This window comes from Chrysemys picta, chromosome 1, assembly GCF_011386835.1.
Source record: "Chrysemys picta bellii isolate R12L10 chromosome 1, ASM1138683v2, whole genome shotgun sequence".
NCBI classification, from domain to species: domain Eukaryota; kingdom Metazoa; phylum Chordata; order Testudines; family Emydidae; genus Chrysemys; species Chrysemys picta.
The window spans coordinates 233,171,189-233,187,638 of NC_088791.1; the positions used below are offsets into that span (position 1 = coordinate 233,171,189).

At 40.5% G+C, this 16,450-nt stretch overlaps 2 protein-coding genes across 19 annotated transcripts in view; one reads left to right on the plus strand and one right to left on the minus strand.

The window, feature by feature from the left end:
- The window catches only part of CYFIP1 (cytoplasmic FMR1 interacting protein 1), a 128,014-nt gene that overhangs the window by 84,700 nt on the left and 26,864 nt on the right, over window positions 1-16,450 (plus strand). For all 18 annotated transcript variants that reach the window (XM_065591202.1, XM_005283289.5, XM_065591206.1 and 15 more), the window contains one exon: window positions 11,536-11,679. In XM_065591202.1, the coding sequence (XP_065447274.1) occupies window positions 11,536-11,679 (144 nt within the window). The remainder of the gene's footprint in view (window positions 1-11,535; window positions 11,680-16,450) is intronic.
- LOC101944409 (fibronectin type III domain-containing protein 9-like) lies at window positions 2,791-7,088 on the minus strand. The gene is made up of 2 exons (XM_065591269.1): window positions 6,691-7,088; window positions 2,791-3,736 (listed from the first exon to the last, which is right to left on the minus strand). The coding sequence occupies exon 2, from the start codon at window positions 3,596-3,598 to the stop codon at window positions 2,936-2,938; it is 663 nt and encodes a 220-aa protein (XP_065447341.1). The 5' UTR covers window positions 3,599-3,736; window positions 6,691-7,088; the 3' UTR covers window positions 2,791-2,935.

The following is a 16,450-nucleotide window of genomic DNA, read 5'->3' on the forward strand; positions in this document are numbered from 1 at the left end:
TGAGCCAGAGGGCTGGGCAGGGAGCCTAGGGGGTGAGCTCTCTGGGGAACCCACCAGAATGGGGAGTCTGTGAGAGGTGCTCCTGGAGAGGAGGGCTGCAGTCAGCAGGCATCTAAGACGGTCTGGTCTCAGCCAGGGGTCTCCCAGATGCTGCCCTGGCAAGGATCAGCTGCTGTCCTAGAGAAGAGTTGGACCTCCCCGGACCTCTGAATCCAGAGAAGAGTCTTACTCCAGTAGGGGCAGTAGGGCTAACAGCAGGGGCAGAGACAATCCTGGGGGAAGAGCCTGGGTGGAAACAAGCCCTGGACTTAGGTGGGGGGACAGAAGGGCTCGGAATGACTTAGTCACCCAAATGAGATGCTGGAGTGCAAGTTTTGTTTATATTCTGTTTTGGCTTTTCTGTTAAGAAATTAGACCCTCCACAGGGAGGTGCTCTTTAGCATCTAATGGTTTGTTTTGTCTTGTTGATACCGTAGGGGATGGGAAAATCTAGTAAGGGCTTACCTGTAACCCTATGCCTACCTGCAAGGGGGCACACCAGGTCAGCCTGGAATGATGAGAGTCCCCATGTCACAAATTAGGAAGTTGAAATAGAGAGAAGTTAGTAACTTTACAAAGTCACGCTGTAAGCCATTGGCAGAGCTGGGAACAGAGCCAGGTCTCTGGTCTCATGGACTTATGTCATAACCACAGGATAATCTTTCCTCCCTGTATGAGTCTCTCTGCTCTGAATTAATTTTGCTAGAACAAATATTTCATCATAGTTGATAAAAAGAGGTATGCAGTAGTTTATTTCTCTGCATTTGATTTGGAGATAAAACTGCAGGGACAACTTCAGTTTCTGAGCAGACTTTATTTCAGTTGTTAGTGTCTGGTTTGGGTAATTATATCCATTTGAAACAACAGTAAATTTTCAACATCAGACACAGTTTATTTAAGAGACAAAAGGAAAACACAATCAACTGAAAAAAAAAAGTATGTGATATTATTTAACATTTACAGACGAGGTATAAAGGTTAATTTAGTACAAATAATTGAGCATATTCCTAGGAAAGGAGAGTCACCATCCATTTGGCACACAATTATGTTGTGGATCTCCCAACGGCATGCGAGTGGAGCAAATTTGTTTTCTGATTGTGCCAGCTATGATTTCCGTGGGTATGACTACCTTAGCACTAAGAAAACGGAAGTATCAGTCACAGAATGGTTGACACACTGCAGGAGTGGAGTAGCTGGAAAAGCCACACTGCCTGCTGTGAAGTGTTTAAGTGGGTGCTACATTATCAGACTTGTCTGTAATAGACCACCTTGGCTTCCAGAAAGCCATTAGAAGCCCTTTTTTGGCTGCTGGAATAGGTCGAACTGGTTAAGTGAATGTTGAGTTTAAATATACATTCTTTTAATATCAGTTTAAAATAAATGCATAAAATCACAGTATATCGTACAGCCACGCACACAGCATATTATACAATAACACTAGAATATATCAACTTAAAAGGAAGAAATATGTGCTTAATAGATTTAAAACTATGGAATGTGAATATGTGAAAACAGACTGGACATATATCGTTCTTCCAGGGTGCCCACATTTCCAGTTCAAGGACAGTGTTGGCAACTTGCCAAGATCTTCAGGACAACTAAAGTTGCATGTAAATTTCCATAATCTCAAAAATACGTATACTCAGTCATAGTCTAGCTGCTTTTACTCTTGTATATTAACAGAAATTGGTGGCAGGATAAAAACCTGCCTATTGTTTTGTTTTCCCCTTTCAGTTAGGGACAGAGCAATCATGAGTCATGGTTTTGGGTCTCATGATCTCCCCTTTCCATGCTGTGCAATGAGCACTTCCCTCTTATAACTGCGGCATTAAGCATTAAACATCATAACCTCTCATGGTGGTGTAGCTAGAGTGCCTCTTGCTGGTGTCACCATCCTGAGTGCATTTTTAAGTTGGGTGAAATAGGAATCCTTTTTTTCTAATATCAATGAATTGGGCCTTTTTTTCTAATATCAATGAATCAATCTATGACTAGAACTTGTTTTGAATGGAATTGTCAAGTACAGCGTACAGCAGGGGTCAGCAACGTTCGGCATGCGGCTCGCCAGGGTAAGCACCCTGGCATGCCGGGCCAGTTTAGTTACCTGCTGACGTGGCAGGTTCGGCCGATCGCAGCCCCCACTGGCCGCAGTTCGCCATCCCATCCCAGTGGGGGCGGCGAGAAGCTGCGGCCAGCACATTGCTCACCCACGCCGCTTCTAGCCGCCCCCATTGGCCCGGGACGGCAAACCGCGGCCAGTGGGGGCCGCGATCAGCCGAACCTGCCGCGTCAGCAGGTAAATAAACTGGCCCGGCCCGCCAGGGTGCTTACCCTGGCGAGCCGCGTGCCGAACATTGCCGACCCTTGGCGTACAGCAATGAGCTGTGCAGTTTCAGAAACAACCTGATTCTAAATGATGTGGATAAAAAACATGACAGGCCATTATAGATGTAGTCCTTTAATACAGGGCGTTCGAGCTGCCTGTAGCATGAGAATACCAGGTCTCAATATGCAATTTTCAGTTTGTTTTATTATTTAATAATAATTCTCCCTTTGCCCTTTCCATTCGTGTGTTTATTTTGGTTTACCGTTTTGGAATAAACCTTATTCTCTCCCTCCAAAACAAAAATCAAGACTACCCTTGGATTTCTATGCTGTATGCTTGATAATATTTTCTTAATCAAATCAAGAGACTATTTAGTTCTAAACCTTAATATTGAGAACCTTCCAGCTGTATGTGTGATGGTGGGAGGGGCAATTGTGGATGAGAATGCTGATGAGAGTGCATCAGCAAGAATTAAACACCGCAAATACAAACTGTAAAAGGTATAGAACTTGGTGGGTTAAAATATTTCACACATGGTGCACAGTCAATCTGTGCAGTGGCGTTTACCAATTAAAATGGCCCAACTGTCATCGGCACTAATTCCTGGCTTTTGGAAATTTGCATGGTAGGCTCCTTAGAAGTTAAGGGATTTTCTATTATGGTAGCCAGTTGGATACCTTCTGCATTCTTACCCTCAACACTTTGGACTAATCTGCCTTGCCTGTTAAACTGCTCTGCGGTGTGTGACTTGTTTATTGTCCAAGCCTCCCCCTTGTCCTGTTCTGAGGTCATGTTTTGTCCTTCTACACGTTCTCGTCTCTTGCGGTACCATATATGCAGGCAGCCATAAAGGAGGATCCCGGCAATGATGAGAAGCAGAATACTGCTAGTTAGCCAGATTCCCAGGGCCAGATCTTTTTTTTTGTTGCTTGCTGATGCTGGATCTTCTTCTAATGTGTGAAAAATTCTGCATTGGTCGCTGGAGGGGTTTGCAGATTGGCAGGTTACGCACAATATGTACGTGGTCAGTGGAGTTAGGTTTTCAATGACAAATGAAGACCGACTAGCAGGCACTCTCTCTTCTTTCTGAAAATTTTTTCTTGAATAACCTGACAGCATGTTGTTCCGGTTGGGATGATACATAATACTGTAAAAGCTGTCAGCACAAATGGCCATGGTTGGCCAAATTACCATTGCTGTGCTTCCTGTTATATTTTGTATTGTTACTCCCATTATGATGCCACTCAATAGTTTTTCACAACTGTCTCCCCTCAAGAAAGGGAGATTATAGTTCCAGTTCCAGAAAAATAAGGAGATGTCCCAGAAGCTTCACCACAGAGAAGAATGATGTGGCTCTTAAACATTAGTGTTCTGTAATTTAGAAAAGTAATTTATTAGGAAACAGTGCTTTTTATTTTTCTGTGGGCATTTTTAAATGAAGTAATCTGAATCTATAAGCAAAGAGAATCTTTGGCACTTGCATTTGCTTGAAAAATAAATCATAGAGTATTTTCAAACCTTTCCAGTTACAGAAATGTTTGGTACTATTATGTAAATCACAGAATATTGCAATCCTAAGGAATCTGCAGTCAGACAATATACCAGTGGGAGTGAAATTACCCATCATTTAAAAACTTCTGTTTATTAAGAGGGAAACTTTCAAAAGAGGCATAATGAGCATAAAGCACTAAACTCCCATAGACATCCAATGGGAGTTGGGTGCCTAACTCCCCTTTGTGCCTTTTGAAAAGCTTCTCCTAACTCGGTTGCAGTGTAAAAACTAAACAGCCAGAATTTTTAATGGACACATGAGGTAGTACACATGTCTGTTGACGTGAGAGATCATGGAACAATTTTTTTGCTAACGGCATAAATTTTAAATATCTTTAACAGAAAAGAGACCACGATATTCAACATTGCTTATCACCTTGATAGTATAGAGTCACAGAGGCTTAAATATTGAGCACTATTGGAGAACTAGCGAAAATCTCACACTTCTCTTGAATCATAGATGGTTACGTTAAGAGATTATCAGGTTTCACTTTGAAGAACAATATAGCTATAGATATCTGCATCACACTATTCCAAAAAATACATGCACAAGCAATCTATTGGCAGTTCAGTGAGCCTTTGTTTTGTTTTGAGTTTTTAAATCTGTTTTTATTTTTTTCCTCTAGGCTTATCTATTAACTATCTAGTATTTTCCTGCATTCTAACCAATCTTAAGAAATACCGGCTTTTGTGAATGGGGGCTACTTTTATTAATTAGATGGAGGCAGGCAAAAATATCCAAATGTTTTCCTCCTGTGTTCACCCATAGATTTTGATTTTAACTGGTCATCAAATTATTAAAAACCAAAACAGAGCATGAGCCTGTCGGTAGGTAATCCGTTCTTCTGATCCCCTTTTTCTAAAAATTCCCTATCTGTTACACTTCCCTACTCCCTGTATTCTCTCCCCTTCCTGCTGACATGGGCTCACGTTTGTATCCATTCCTTAAGGAACGACTTCATCAACGGTATATTAGTAACATCTGAAACACAATTAGTAGTCTTGGTTCTATACAGCCCCGCTGAACTTGTTCCTACTACTCTATTTTAAGTATGATAGAACTATCATGGCAAGCAACATTTAGGCTGCCTTTATAGTCATGCTAGATCAGCCAGACTGCCAGCCCAGAGATGGAAGCTAGCATCAAAAGGTGAAGCACAGGTTACATCATGTGTACTTGCTGGGGGTAATTAATCTTTGTATAGTAAAAATGATTAATGCTGTAAATGAAGGAGTTGCAACTAATGGAAATGTCTGTCCTGAACTGTATTTACATTATCATCTGTCAGGCTAGTACTTTACAGACTAAATAAAAAATTCTAACTGTTTCCATTAATAATTTAACATGACCAAAGTAAAATACTGTGCAGTATAAGAAGCAGCAAATACTTTTTAATAACAAGATATGTTAAAAAGTGTTGAGAAAATTGTGATGTGTTACTTTTCAAAGTTAGCTAGTTCATCTCATCTTAGCAGACCATCAGAATTTTACGTTTCTGTAAAGAAGTTTAACTTCGTTTTTGTTCAGACATATATTTTCTGAGGGTAAAATTTTCAAAAGCATCTCGGCAACTTGGGAATCATTCCCGTTGACTTAAGTACTTGAGTACACTGCTGTTTGTAGCGCACTAGCTCAATTGAGCTAGCAAGAGTCTGTCTACCCAGACTGAGAATCACACCTCCTGGCTGCAGAGTCGACATATACTAAGCACTTAAGTGTTTTTGAAATGTTTATGCTAAATTACTAGCATAAATGACAATGGCAATGATTATGAAATAAACTATTAATGATTTCATTACAGTGTGAACATATTATTTCATATTGTGGATGTAATGTATTTTGTCTCCTGACTATATAACAATTTAGTATTGGAAAATTTCTGAGAATGGAAGCTTATAAAATTCTGACATAGTAGATATTCTAAAGTTTATATGACTTTCTTTCTTTTTTTATGTTGGAAAAACTACTGGAAAAATTATACATCTGAGAATCGTATTAAAATAACTGTACCTTATGCACTATTTTCAATGAAGCACTAGTGCTTTAAAAAAAAACTGCTACTCATATGTGGGAATATATTTCTCAGAATTCTCAGTTGCAGTTTGTGTATTTTGCTTATTTGGGAAGAATATAAGGCAGATGCTCATCTACAATACAACAATAAACATATTTTAAAAATATAAATGCCAACACACCCATCTAAATTATATAGGCAGTTCTAAAAAATAACAAAAACAAAACAACCCACCCCTCAAGAATGTAGGTGCTCTTCTTTCTAACCACCATAAAATATAGGCAATGAAACAGCTGCATCAATTTCAAAGAAATGAGTTTGCCATTGAATAAACTCTTTGGATAAACAGATGGGGGCACACCACAGACTAACGTGGTTTTCATAATACTAAACTTGACCATCCATCTAAGTCTCTTAGTATCTATACAGTGGTCTACACTATAATATCAGAGCATCTATTTGCTCTTGAGAGTCCCATATCTAGTTTTAATTAAATAGATCCTAGTTAATTACATTTTAAGTAAAAAGATTTAAAAAAAAAATATTGCCTGATCGTATTTAGAATCCATCATCTCATCCTCAGAGCTATTTGAGTAGAATTTTGGGTTTTTATTTTTTTAAATGTAATCACAATGTTTTGTTGTGTTTCCAAGCATTAATTAAATTTTACTATTTAAAAGTAACGTACATAACATTGCTGGCATCTTAATGTTTGAAAAATTAAGTTGGTATTTTATTCATTATAAAATCTTTACTGACCTTCACTTCCTGATATAAATCCTTAGAATAAGATTTTCAGATGGAGAGATTGCAAAAATGAAAAATCAGATTTTCTGTGTCGTTTTGTTTAGGTGATTTCCTTCATGATCTGTACTTGCCAGTTTTCTCTCTCAGATTCTCTGGACTAAATTCTCGTTGCTTGACACTTGCAATTCTATTCTCCAGGGATGCTGGTGACACTGTTTCTTTCTCTTCTACTTAAATTCGTACATGAGCACATCTTGTCTAAGTAGCCTGTTGCCTAGGTTTTCAAAGAACATGCAGGAAAAAAGACATTGATTCTCTCACTTGCTTCCTCTTGGACAGTATACTGTATGAGCACTCCTGTTACATGCTGCTCTGTATGTACCTACGCTTGCTTCAGTGATGCTGTGAGTGAATAAGGCTAGCACTTCTATGACATCAGCAGAACAGGAGGTTTGTTTAGTTTTTTGTTTTTTTGTTGTGTTTTTGGTTGTTTTTTTTTTTAGTGGAAGGAGGGGGGAGGAAGCAATGACTTAAAAAAAGGCAAGCTTCTTCCAGTGATTAATGAGAACTTTGCTGTTTCAGGTTTCTGCTTTAGTCTTTTTGTATTCCTCTGCAATACTTTTTATTATTATTTTTTAATAATCCCTTGTCACAGTTTTATAATGCGCCTCTAATCCAGCATTTACCGGTGGATTGTTCCAAGCTGCTTTACATGTTTGATGTAAAATGTCTAAATATTCATGGGGAAATATGGTATTTTTGTAGGCTGGCTATTTCTGATTCTTCTGCCTGTTTTTTTGAAGAATATTTTAGTGCCTGTTTTTCCATAGCTGCTCTTTCTTGAAGTATGCAGCTGTACCCTTTCTCCTCACTCTAAACATTTTGTAGAATAATAAAATACTCTATAATTGGATTAAGTAAAATAGTTTCTACACTGGGATATTCTGTAGTGCAGATATTTTTGTTACTCAAAGTCTATGAAGTTGTAAACCCCAAGAACAAATGAATGCAACAATTAAAATCATTACTGTGAAATATAAAGCTTCTGCTTTTAGGGATAAGTTTTTTTTATAGTATCCAGTATACTGAAGCATTCAGCTGTGTTTGGTTTTTAAAATCTGTTGTTTAATGTTTTATGAAACATTTGGGAAAATTAACTCTGTACTTCATCAGTATCAATAGGCAACAAACTCGTAGACCAAGGTTGCTCCATTACAGACCTGTCTATTATCAGTTAAAGACTGAAATAGAAAAGAGATAAAGGATATTCCATCAGCTATTCTCTTACTTGAAAGTTTATTGAGTCATCTTCTGTCATGCATTATTTTAGCAATCATAAATAGGGTACCTATTCTTGCAAGGACACAGCAAATCAAGAAAATAGCCCAGGAACCAAGCTGTTGCTGCAAGCCAGTTACACTTGAAGTAAGAGCATAAATCATGAGTAGCACAGTTTGTAAAATTAAATATTTTTGTAAGCATTCATCAAGCTTTACCAGTACCACTCCCATTTGATTTCCCAGTCCCTGCTTCTGCATGTGTTTGTACAGTTTTGCATTTAATACTCAATTGTAGTTTTGGGCTCTCTGCCAGCCAGTGTTAATTTAGAATTCAGTATTTCAATCAGCTGTGATCAAATAACAGGATTTTTAGCTTCTTCCAGAGCAGTGTCCTGTATGGATTCTGATAATCTGCCAAACATCTGTTGCAGTTTGAGTTCACAAAAAGAATGGCTAAATAATTTGAGAAAATATCCCCCCCCCCATCATTATAAATATGCAATCTGTAACAGGTGTCAATAATTGTAATTTAAAATATGATAGAGGGATATATTTCACTGTGTAGTCTGTTCACTCTAGTGGAGACAGCTCCCTGAGCAGAAGAAATGTAATAACCTTAAAAATAAGGTGAAGTGAAACATCTGTATCTCCAGAGTACAAATATACTTGGCTGGTTGTAACTCCTTTTCTGTACTAGTTAGCTGAAATAATGTTAACTTGTTGGATATTTTCTATGCATATTTCATACTATTAAATACAAAGCCACTCAGTTAAAATCAGAGTCTGGAAATGGGAAAGTTAAGGTTCCAACACCAGCATTTAACTTGGCCATGTTATGTCTTATATGTTTTATAGTGTATACATGTACAGCAGCTGCACGTTTTTAAATGCTTACAAGTAACTCCTTTTCTTTAGTAGACAGTTGTTCAAAAGTTGGTGGAATGCAGCTGCCTGCTTATTAGTTTAGTTCCCAAGTGGCCTCACTGTATAGCCACAGAGAGCATATTACAAAAATCTAGTCTTGACAGGCAAAGGCATGAATAATTGTGGTGGGATCCAGATCGGCAAGAGGTCACGCTCTTCTCCCTAGGAGCACTCTTGGAACACATCTGCATTATGAGGACTATATCTGCACAGCTATGGCATTGTAGCTATGCCAACATAACCCCGTAGTGTAGATGCAGCCTACCCCAACAGAAGGGGTTGTCTGTTGGTATAGCAAAACTACCTCCCTAGATGATCAGAGCGTCTATACTCGAGGTGGGGTCCACATAGCTACAATGCTCGCAGACGTGGATTTTTCACACCCCGGAGCGACATAGCTATTCCAACCTAAATTATAAATGTATACCAGGCCTTGGTCACAGCTGCTTTCTGAGCAGCCCAGGATTTAATAGTACAGCTAGCTTGCACTCATGTCTTACAAACAGTGAATACTGAGGAGAAGCAAAGGGGATCCAACAGAACCTGCAGAAACAAAAGATGGGCGAGCACTTTTGAAAGAAGGAACCAATATAATCTCTGCCACTTCCTATGATTGCTTTTCCCCATGCTACAAATATTACCCCTCTCATATAGGTGGAGTTTCACAGCTAGCTCTCATCTGAGCCCCAATGTGAGTTAGAAATCATCTTCCAGATTCTCAGAGGGTATAAGTCTACATAGTTCCGTTGACTGAGGTGAAAAATACGCTGATAGAGAACAGATAAGGATCTTGCCTTGTATATTAATTGACAAAAGAATTTCTGTCAGTCTGTGTCACGATATCAGATTATTTTTGTCCATTTATAGCTATTATGAGCTCAAATGAGAATCTTTATCAATTAGTTGTAATGATCACTAAGTTTAGAAATCTGGTTTTACTTAACTCGAGCCTTCAGAACATTACATGAGACACCATAAAATGGAAACTGTAACAGATTCTATTGATTTTTTTCCCCCCAAAATGTTCTGTAAGTGAAACTACAATACCAGAATATGCTCCAATTATGTTTGGTAATCTCTCAGCCTTTCCAGACTACTGTACCCCTTTCAGATGTCTGATTTGTCTTGTCTACCCCAAGTTTCGCCTCACTTAAAAACTACTTGCTTACAAAATCAGACATAAAAATACAAAACTGTCACAGCCACACTAGTACTGAAAAATTGCTTATGTTCTCATTTTTACCATGTAATTATAAAATAAATAAATTGGAATATAAATATTGTACTTATATTTCAGTGTTTAGTATATAGAGCAGTGTATATTTCAGTTTGTACTGTCTTCGCTAGTGCTTTTTATGTAGCCTGTTGTAAAACTGGGCAAATATCTAGATGAATTGATGTACCCCCTGGAAGATCTCTACATACCCCCACGGTTACATGTACCCCTGGTTGAGAAACACTGAGATATTGGCTTGGGCCACTTTTGTGCCCTTTTAACATGGTGTAGTCATAAAATTGAAGGAGGAATTATTGTGGTAGTATAAATAGTAACTGGAAGATGTCCAGTCATCAACAATTAGCGTTTAATACATTCAGCTTATTAAGGAACATTTTAGTTAGTCGTGTCTTCTGTTTTAAAAGGAAGCTTTGCAACTCATCTTATATATAGGAGCTAAAGAGGCAAACTTCTGTCTTAATCCTGTATAATTTAATAAGCTTAAAAATAGCACTGTCAAATGATTAAAAAAATAGTTGTGATTAATCGCAGTTTTAATCACACAAATAATAATAGACTACCAATTTAAATTCAGCATGGAAGCACATCCTCTGAATGGTGGTTGAAGCATGATGGGGCATATGAATGTTTAGCATATCTGGCATGTAAATACCTTGCAACCCCGGCTACAACTAGGGTGATCAGATGTCCCGATTTTATAGGGACACTCCCGATTTTTGGGTCTTTTTCTTATGTAGGCTCCTATTACCCCCTACCTCCTCCCGATTTTTCACATGTGCTGTCTGGTCACCCTAGCTACAACAGTGCCATGCAAACACTCACTTTCAGGTGACATTGTAAATAAGAAGCAGGCAGCTTTATCTCCCGTAAATGTAAACAAACTTGTTTGTCTTAGCGATTGACAAGAAGTAGGACTGAGTAGACTTGTAGGATCTAACGTTTTACATTGTTTTGTTTTTGAGTGCAGTTATGTAAAACAAAATAATTCTACATTTGGAGATTGCACTTCAGTACTTGTCTGAGGTGAATTGAAAAATACTATTTCTTTTGTTTATCTTCTTTACAGTGCAAATATTGGTAATAATAATATAAAATGAGCACTGTATACTCTGTATTCTGTGTTGTAATTTAAATCATTATATTTGAAAATATAGAAAAACATTCAAAAATATTTATAATAAATATACATTGGTATTCCGTTATTGTTTAACTGTGCGATTAAAACTGTGATTAATTGTGACTATTTTTTTAGTCTAGTATATTTGTTTTGCGATAATCGCATGAGTTAACTGTGATTGACAGTCCTACTTAAAAATATTGCACAAAAAGTAATGTACATTGTATCCAATGAGAGATTGCTATGAAAGTGTGGTGAATTGAGTTATTTTTGTTAATACTTTTTTTTTCTCCCATCAGGCTTTGAATTTGACATATTCCAGCATTTATAGCAACTACAGGAACTTTGTTGGTCCCCCTCACTTTAAAGTCATTTGCAGGCTCCTTGGGTACCAGGGCATTGCTGTGGTAATGGAGGAATTACTGAAGGTGGTCAAAAGCCTGGTATGTTAACAAACTTTCTCTCTCTCTCCCTTTCTCTCCCAGATTGCTTCTAATGGAGGGGAAATGTTTTATGTGCAGTGGAAAGTACATCTAAATATAAGTATGATGCATTTAGCCTATTAAACGTGTTCAGACAACTATAAAATGTGTGAGGAAGAAATGGAAACATTTTAAAGAAGCTGCATTAGCTAAGTTCTCCATGGAAGCATAAGCCTAAACTATTAACTTTTCCCTGACTTTCATGAGCTTCCCATTAGTTCACTAAACTAAAAATTGCTGTTAACTTTTAATTACAGTTAAGGACCTCAAAAAAAGATACCCCTGAGGGAATTCTGTGGCTCCCCTCCAAAAAAAAAATCTGTGCACAATATTTTAAAATTCCATAAAATTCTTCATATTTTATTTGTCAATAAATAAATGTGGAGGCTCCACTATCGCAGTGGGGAGCCCAGGCTATTGGCTGCATGGAGGTGGGAGATCACCCTGCAGTACCCCCACCCCACCCACGGGACACGGACTTAAAGATGAGGCTGCATCCGACCCTGACACAGTGCAAGGGACGGGCCTGCCCCAAAAATACCCCGGGGCCCGGACCCTCCATGCCAGGCACATGAAGATAGCAAGCAAGAGGGACAGTCTTGCATGCACGCCCAGCTCTGGCCTCTGATCCAGGAGAGGGGCAGGCAGGCTTAGCCTAGCAGGATCCTTGTGCGGGGGGAATCCAGGTGTGGGGTGAGGTGTGGGACAGTCTGAATGTGGGGGGTCCAGATGCAGGGGAGATCTGGATGCACAGGGGCTCATTTGATGGTTCCAGATGCAGGGGAAATGGGACTCTGCTGGGGGGTCCTACTGGAGATGGTTGGGGCTCAGCAGTGAGGGTCTTGGTGTGGGGGGATGGGCTTCTGGGTGTGTGGGAGCTTAGTGGGTGGGTCTGGGTACTGCGGGAGTGGGGCTTGGTGAGGTGGGGATCCGGGTGCAGCTGCTTGGGGCTCAGTGGTATGAGGATCTGGATACAGGGTGGTCCAAGTGCAGGGAGGTGGGGTTTGTCGTGGTGGGGGTTCAAGTGGGAGGGCTCAGCAGAAGGTGGTCTGGGTGCAGGGGTGGGGGTCCAGATGCAGGCAGGCTCCGGATGCGGAGGAATGAGGCTCAGCGGGTGTGGGGGGCTCGGTGCAGGGGGGTGGGTGAGGCTCAGCAAGGAACCTGGTAAGGGTGGGTTTGGATATACAGGGGTTGGGTGGACAGGTGAGAAGTTCCCCATACAGTGACTCCTCCCCCTTCAGCGGAGGACCAATGGGGACAAGATGCAGGTGGGAGATGCGGAGCTTCCGGCAGCTAGGGGAGGTTTCTGGGGTTGGGTCTGACCCGGCCCCAGCCACTCCTTGCAGGGGAAGAGGAAGACCCGTCCTCCCCAGTCCAGCCAGGATAGCAGCTGATTTACCTCTCTGCCAGCTGCCCTGGGTGCCCGTGCCTGTAATGACTCACCCATGCTGCTGGGGAGGGCTGCATTACCGCTCTTGCAGCTTCCCTTTGCTTCCCCATCAGAAAGTCATTTTTCTGCAGGGAAGCAAAGAAATCTGTGGGGCATGTGAATTTTGCACACGTGCAGTGGCGCAGAATTCCCCAGGAATAAAAAAGAGGAAGGCATAGGACTTGGGGTGACTGGGTTCCCAGTCCGTGTTCTGTTAGACTTCCTGTGTGAACTTGGGCAAGTCACTTCACCTCTCTGTGCCCATTTCCCATCTGTAAAAGGGGGGTAATAGCACTTCCCTTCTCACATAGGTGTTCTGGGGATAAACATATTAAAGATTACGTGGCACTCCAGTACTAGGATGATTAGGGCCATCTGAGTACCTCCGAAAGAGTAATTCCCCAATAGGAGAAAATCACTTTTAAAGTTACTTCCAAACTGCTATAATTGTTCATAAATAGCTCTTAGAAGAAGATGGATTAGACTTCCTGTTGGTTATTGCTGCTAGCATACAAATAAAGAAACATAGATATTTAACGTATCTCTGCTTCAGTCACATGAGAGAGATTTGGGAGTAAATTTTGAAGTTAATTCTTTAGATATTTCAAACAAGACAGGTTGCAGAAAGAGGCCTACCACATAGCTTTTTAGACACGCCTTGCTGATTGAGCTGGGATCACCCTCTAATGACAGTAGGGATGGAGAAGTAACAACTTTTGGAAGTAAGGAGCTTCCTAAAACATCAGTGGAGATATCCATATTTCATTTTTCTGCAGTGGACCTATTTGTTGTTGGTTTTTTTAGAATATCATTGTGTGCTACATATAATTTTTAACTCATAATTTGTAAAGATTTTTGTCCTTTTTTGCTTATTGGTTTGTTTTATGATGATATAGTGGACTTCTGTTTTCTTCAAATATTAAGACTTGTTATTAGTGTTCAGTTAAAAAAAAAAAATTATACTACCGCTACAGAAGTGTGCCTCAGTATCGGTGATAAAATCAGGGAGAAAAAATACAGCTTTTAAAACGGAAGTGAAAAATTAGCCACCCCTCCCCCAAAAAAACCACTTCAATATCTGAAGTGATTTTTAAAATAATACAGAAATATGAGAGACAGTTCCTGTTATAAGGCCCTTGATTCAAAAGATGAAGTAAAATTGCTTTAATGTCAGCTGTATGCATACTGTAACATTTTGTTTTTGGGAAATTCTTGTGGAAAGATAACTCTGGTTCAGATTATCCATGTAGTCTAGGGAATTTAGACACCCATCTTGCATTAGTTTCAATGGAAGGTATGTGTCTAAATCCCCTAGATCTTCCATTGAAATCAATGGAAAGTATGTTTCTAAAATCCTCTAGACTGCTTCAAATATCCCAACTTCTCTCTTTAGGAGGAGAGTTTTTAGATAGTCATATGTGGAGAGAGAGTGTTGGTAGGGCCTGGACAATCATGTATGAAAAATGAAGTACAGCTGTTCCAGCTAAATTCACTTCAAATTAGTTGTGTTCTGATTACAAAATTTCTTTGCGTATTTGAGCAGCAGCTGAAATGTTTTTTCTGCCTTCCCTTTTTTCAGGGTTTTCGGTAATATTGTTATTGCCAGCTGACCAAGTACAGTACTAGAAAACAAGGAAGGTTTAGTCTTTAAGACTGATCTAGCAGTGCACAGTATCAAGCTTGTTTAGACTAGTGTTCAGACCATATGTCAGAGAAGTTATCCACACAACCTTCTTTTTTATCTTTATAGATGGGCCTTTGTGTAACTGGGAGGGGATTGCCTGCTATTGGGCACGTAGAAGTATTTCTGTCTCCTACTCCTACCTCATCAAGCTTACAACCTAAAATAACCCAATGACTTTATAGCTGTCATGGGAATCAAGCAAGGTGATCAATGTAGGATGTCAAACAAAGGGAAAGGAGGAAATGCTTTTAGGAGAAGAACTCTTATTTAGTTTACGATTGCATTTATTTGACTAATTCTTTAGTAGGATTTTTGTTCTAAAATTTTTCCCATGATGCTTGAGTGCAGTAGACGTGATAGTGGGGGGCCACCCAAGTAGAAATTTAATGGCATTTTAAATAACAAATATCATGGCATTTTTTTTTACAGAAGTTTGTGAACGTGTGGGGGATTTAAAAAAAAAAAAAAAAAAAGTCGTGATCTCTCTCAACCTTTCTGCTCCACAGATAAATGTCAAGTCTGACCAGTCTAGTGATATTTACGTGGATAACTGTATTATTAAGAATCTGTCCACATAATCAACATTTTTGTTTATAATATTTCCCCAACATGAGAGACCCTTACTGGTATTTAAGTCGGGATGGCTCCTGCTTAGAGGACCTGGCAGTCGAAGGATAGACAGAAGTTAGGGCAAAGGAAGAAACAGTTTTTTGACAAGTCAACTTTATTCATTGAAGGCAGCATGCTAGTGATGGATCTCTAAGAGGGACCTAAATGTGAAGAGGAGCAAGTTGCTGCGGTTGAGCTCAGACAGGTCACACCAGTATGTAGGGGGCCACATGGAAGAAGGCATGGAGGGAATGTGTGAGAAGTTCACAAGCAGGCAGACAAGACTGGAAACAGGTGGAACAGAGGGTTTTGGGACAATGCCAGTTTTCACCACAGGAGAAGTAGGGTCAAAGTTCCCCTGAGCCACTGGCTTATTGGGCTGATGCCGTTAAGGCGTGTCAGTTTCATAGCCAATGGTGATGTGGCCAGCATCATGTTGACTGCCTTTTGACTATCCTAATCCAGTGTTTTTCAAGGTTTGGGTCGCAACCCAGTACTGAGTCGTGGCATGTAAGGCACTGGGTTGCCTTGCTCCGCACCCAGGGACCCTAGCAGCTCTGGTCAGCACCGCCGACCGGGACGTTAAAAGTCCCAACAGCGGTGCTGTCCAGCTAAGGCAGGCTAGTGCCTACCTGTTCCGACAACGCGCTGCAGCCAGCAGCAGGTCTGGCTTTTAGGCAGGGGGGCCAGGGGGCTCTGCGTGCTGCCCCCACCCCGAGCACCGGCTGGGGGGTGGTGCCTGCGGACGAGAGCTGCGTGGAGCTGTTTGCACGCCTCCGCCTAGGAGCCGGACCTGCTTCTGGCCGCTTCTTGGGTGCAGCGCGGTCTGCAGTGCCAGGACAGGTGGGAAGCCTGCCTCTGCACCCCGGCTATGCCGCTGACCAGGAGCAGCCGGAGGTAAGTCCGTGACCCAACCCTGTGCCCCAAGCCCCTACCCCAGCCCTGAGCCCCCCCAAACCTGGAACCCCTTCCTGCACCCCAAATCCCTCATCCCCGGCCCCAGCCCAGAG